This window comes from Bison bison, unplaced genomic scaffold (assembly GCF_000754665.1).
Source record: "Bison bison bison isolate TAMUID 2011002044 unplaced genomic scaffold, Bison_UMD1.0 scf7180017864538, whole genome shotgun sequence".
In the NCBI taxonomy this organism is placed as follows: domain Eukaryota; kingdom Metazoa; phylum Chordata; class Mammalia; order Artiodactyla; family Bovidae; genus Bison; species Bison bison.
Window position 1 is genome coordinate 49,603 of NW_011495086.1, and position 4,893 is coordinate 54,495.

Sequence of the window (4,893 nt, forward strand, 5' to 3'; positions counted from 1 at the left end):
GGAGTGACTGCATAGTGATCATCCGAAGCTCTAAAGCCACAGGGAGGTGGCTACGTCTGGTGGAGGGTGTGTGAGAACTTTCCTCCCCTCTCTTCATCCCAGGAGCGTGGCAGCTGCTCTGCTGGACCTGTGTGTGTGGTGTGCTTCTGGGGGTCTGTCTGGGGAAACTGCCCAGGGTGGCCCCTCAGACACGGTGACACAGGCCAGTGAGGGAGTAGGGCTGTGGCTCACAGTTTCACCCCTGCCCGGCCAGGATGGCCAGTGCCCTCCTCCCCTGCCTGCCCTCAGCAGGGCCCCTGGTGGAGCCGCCGCCTCTCCCATCCACGGGGTCTCAGAGGACAGGTCTGTGTGCTCCAGACGAGGCTGCCAGAGCCCGTGGTGTAAATGGTGTTTAGATGGCCTCCCAGGCGCTCCATTCAGGGAAAGTGGCCAGGCTCTGGGCAGCCTGGTGCCAGTGATCCCGTGGGTTCTGTGCCCAGGAAGCAGGTGGCCGAGTCCGTCCACATCCACACCTCTCCAGATGCTGTGCAACCACCTCCGGGGCCCTGGCCACAGCCCGTCTCAGGAGCATGAGCTCTACATTTAGAGGGAGGCTGCTCTACACGGCTGGTGTGAATCCCATTATTGAAGGAATTAAACCCAGCAAAGAACCCAGGGGTAAACAGGACAGAATAACTTGATCCTCCCAGGATCCGGTACGAGGTCACAGGGAGGGCTACAGGCAGGCCTTCCAGGCTCTCAGGGTGCAGAAGCGCCCCTGAATGGACTCTGTGTTAGTCGCTCAGTCCCATCCGATTCTTTGCAACCCCATGGACTTTAGCTTGCCAAGCCCTTTGTCCCTGGTATTCTCCAGGCAAGAATATTCGAGTGGGTTGCCGTGCCGTTCTCCAGGGGATCTTCCCAACACAGGGACCAAATCCACGTATCCCGTGTCTCCTGCATTGCAGGCGGATTCTTTACCGTCTGAACTACCAGGAAATGGAGTGTGGGCATCAGATAAATGGACTCTTTAGAAATCGTGGGCTCTGCTGGACACACCCTTCCCTTGTGGGGTGCCTACCAGGTAGAAATGCAGTTTTCTGTGTCTGGTGGTGACCCTTTAGCTCTGGGCAGTCACCGCACAACTGCTGTGCCTTTTCCCCGGCAGCTGTATGGAGCCACCCAGAGGCTGCAGCTGGCCCAGTTGCAGCACACCCAGCGGGTACAGCAGCTGCGGGAGGAGATGGCACAGCTCGTGCCTGCAGTCCGCGTGGCCGAGCTGCAGCAGCTGCTGGAAGGGGAGCGGTGGGGGGCACGGCGGCTCCAGGAGGAGGCCCAGGTGAGTAGGGACCGGGCTCGGGGGCCAGCTGGGGGTGATGGGGAGGGCGAGTAGGCTTTCTGGTGCCAAGGGGAGGATGGCCTGACAGCCCTCCCACCATGTGGGATGTTTATGGAAGCCACGGGACCCGGCTTCCGCTGGGAGCTGGTGGGCATTGAGCGGCCGACCCTGAGTCCCCCAGCCTGTTTTCTGGGCTGTGTGTGTCTGTAGCCAGCCACACACGTGACCCGCTTCCAGGTCTGAAAGGTGGTGATAGAAGGGCCACAAGAGAGGGATGGGCAGGGATAGCTTTTCAGGAGTGTAGGCAGGTGCAAAGGTCCTGGGGTGGGCTGTGCTTGGCATGTTTCAAAGCAGCAAGGGGTGTGGGGTGCTGGTTGGACAAGAGATCAGCACAGTGACAGCACGGACTTGGGGAGCCCTGCTGTGTGCCAGGCTCACATGCAGAAACAGAGTTGCTGCCTTAAAAGGGCAGCAGAACAGTGGCTCAGCGCGTGCACTGTGGGGGACTGGATCCTGGCTCCACCACCTGAGCCGAGTGGTTTAACTGAGTGAGTGATTCAACTCTCTGTGCTTCCATTTCTTTCAACCTCTGGTGGCAGTGGTTCCCACCTCAGAGCAGTCTCTCAGGCATCAGTGAGTGAGCACCTCAAAGTGCGAGCCTGGGGAAGCACATTTGGGTCCTCAAAGTTCATGGGTCAGTGGGAGGGTGAGGAGCGGCAGAGGGCTAGGTGCCTTCCTGAGGAAGGAATTTGTGCAAGATTGGAAAGGTGGGTAAAATCTGACATTTGTAAAATACAAATTCTAACAAAGAACAGCCTTATAGCATTATGCAAACACGTTGTGCTGGAGAGACATTTAAGCTAGGACAGATTATTGACAAAGGAAATTTAGTCAGAGATCCCCTAGAAAGACTACCATGTTTGGGGAAACTCAACTTTGAGTCATTTAGGATTAAAATCCTAGGACAGAGAGTCTCTTATCTGCTCACACTACAGTGAGAAGTGCAGCTTTGTGGCTTGTGAGACATTTCTAACCATCCCTCCCTATAGATGAAAGGTTAGCCAGATACTCAGATTTTGTACACTTCAGCTGATTTCCATTCTAAAGTAAATAAGCCTGAGATGATTCTTTTTAAAATGTACTGTGTTGATCTCTGTTGCTGCTGCTGCTAAGTCGCTTCAGTCGTGTCCGACTCTGTGCGACCCCATAGACGACAGCCCACCAGGCTCCCCCTTCCCTGGGAGTCTCCAGGCAAGAGTACTGGAGTGGGGTGCCACTGCCTTCTCTGGTGTTGATCTCTAACCTCCTCTTATTCAGGAAGCACATGAAAAGCAGCTGAAAGCAACAGAAGAGCGGGTGGAGCAGGTGGAAACGATTCTGAAGAACATGGAAGTGCTCCTCCAAGAGAAAGTGCGTGAGCTGAGGGAACAGGTGAGTGACGGACGCCTCCTTTGGGCGTCCGGGTAGCTGATGAGGGAGACAGGACCCCAGAGAACCCTGTGTCCTGCGGAAGTGCTGAGAAGGGGAGAGGAGGGCAGGGAGAGGGGAGAGAGAGGCCTTGCTGTCCTATGAGGTCTGCTTGCTGCTCCAGGAAGTGAAATGTGAGCATCTGTGGAAATGCTTAGTTCCACAGTGACCGAATGTGGTTTACCTGGAGCGCCCTGAGCCGCGTCCCCAGTTCGAGTCACTCCGCGCAGGCTGCCTGCTCCAGACCCCCACTCCAACCTGTGTAGCCCCTGCCCTGCCGGCACCACCGCCCTCCAACCTTTTCGGTCCCCGGGTCCTCACTTTCCTTCCCAGCCGTCAGACTCCTGGTGACCCCCTACCCACCAGTTACTCTTGGTAAAACCTCAACCCCAAGTAAATCTTGAGGCTCCTACATGCTGGGGGAGGGGGCGGAGAGGGGTTGACTGTCCCAACTGCTGCCTTTCCCCCCTCCCTGTCTGGGGGGCCCTTCCGCTCTGCCTCTGACCCCCAGCCCTTCTCCCCTCCTCTCAGTTGTGACTTGGGCTTGTGTCCCCGTAAGACCAGAAGGTCCCAGAGAAATGGCCGTGTGCTCAGCTCACCCAGCCCCGCTTCTGCCGCCCCCTCTCCGGTCTCCTCAGCACCGCCTTCTGGAGCCCGGTCCTCCCATCGAGTTCTCTGCTGCCTTGACAGGCGCCCCTTCAGAGCTGTCTGCTCCCAGCCGCCCGGCCACCCAGGGGCCCATCTGGCTCTTCAGCGCGGCCCTCAGTGCGGAGCAGAGCTCCCATCGCGCACCCCGCGCCCCGTCTTTTGGGTCCTGACAGCTGGGCTCCTCGTCTCCTCTGCCAGCCCCTCAGCAGCAGCAGTCTTCCTTAGATACGTTGGAGCTGCGGCCTGCCTCAGAGTAGACAGCGGCTTCTCCGGTGGCCTCGAGATCCTGCAGGACCTGGCCCCCTCCCCTCGGCCCCTCGCCCAGCCGGCGTGGCGGCCCTGCCTTCCTCACGGGCCTCCTGGCCGTTCCTGCCACCGCGCATGCGCCGGCCTCTGCCCGGGAGGTTTGCGTCAGGCAGCCGCCCGCGCGTCCTCCATGCTTCTTTCAGGTCTCTGTGCACCTCAGGCTCAGCCGTGTGTCCCCCGCCTGGGTTCTCTGTTAACACGCCACCTGACACTGCGTGCTCTGCTGGCTCCTGTTAGAACACGTGCCTGTGGGAGCAGGGCCGTGGCCGGGCAGCACTGGCCCGCAGAGCTGCTCGGTAGCTACTTGAGTGAGTGGCCTCAGCGCGGACTTTCAAAGCCCAAAGCCGGGACCCCTGCGTCTTTGCATCTTGAGTAGTGTGTCCTGTGTCCCCATCGCTGAAGCCCCTGTCGGTGTCGTGTGGGTGGCACCCAAGGTGCCTCGGTGCGTCCCAGCTGGCATGGTGGGCCTGCAGAGCGCACTGAGATAAGGCCATCATTTGGGTACTCTTGACAGTTTCCTCATTGTCTTTTGGAGGCCTCCAGATTTGGGTCTTGTCTTCATTTCGTGATACATCAATTTGTACAAAGTTGGCTTAAATTTTCTCTACCACATAGTTCGTCAGTTTCCTCTCTCATGCCAGGATAACAAAACCTGTCATTACATCCAACATGTCTCTGATTTGTAAGGTTCCCCAAACTAGTCTGAACATGTGTGGAGGAATAGGAAGGGAGAGCTGGTGGCGTGGCGTGGCCGCGTTAGACGTGCAGTACACTGTGGCTTTCTCCCCTTTCCAGTTTGAAAAGAACACCCGGTCTGATCTGCTGCTCAAGGAGCTCTATGTGGAAAATGCTCACCTGACAAAAGCGCTTCAAGTCACTGAAGAGAAGCAACGAGGTGCCGAGAAAAAGGCCCGATTCTTGGAAGAAAAAGTTAGAGCTCTCAACAAACTGCTCAGCAAGATTGCTACAGCATCCCTCGCTGTGTAGACTGCTTTTCTTCCTGGAGTTCGTTTTGAAAGAACATCTTTAAAGTAAACCACTGTGATGCTGTAACTTATTGTGGCTCACTGGCTGTACACCCCTGGATAGACGAGGATTGTTATTCTGTTTATCTCACAAGCATTTAATGAAGGTCTGTGTGCCAGAGGCTGGGG

The 4,893-nt window shown here is 57.2% G+C and overlaps 1 protein-coding gene across 1 annotated transcript in view; it reads left to right on the top strand.

Annotated features, from left to right (window-relative positions):
• Positions 1 to 4,893, top strand: part of LOC104982716 (ninein-like protein) — a 27,625-nt gene that overhangs the window by 6,627 nt on the left and 16,105 nt on the right. Inside the window, exons 4-5 of the mRNA XM_010832137.1 lie at positions 1,148 to 1,318; positions 2,636 to 2,749. Of these exons, the coding sequence (XP_010830439.1) occupies positions 1,148 to 1,318; positions 2,636 to 2,749 (285 nt within the window). The remainder of the gene's footprint in view (positions 1 to 1,147; positions 1,319 to 2,635; positions 2,750 to 4,893) is intronic.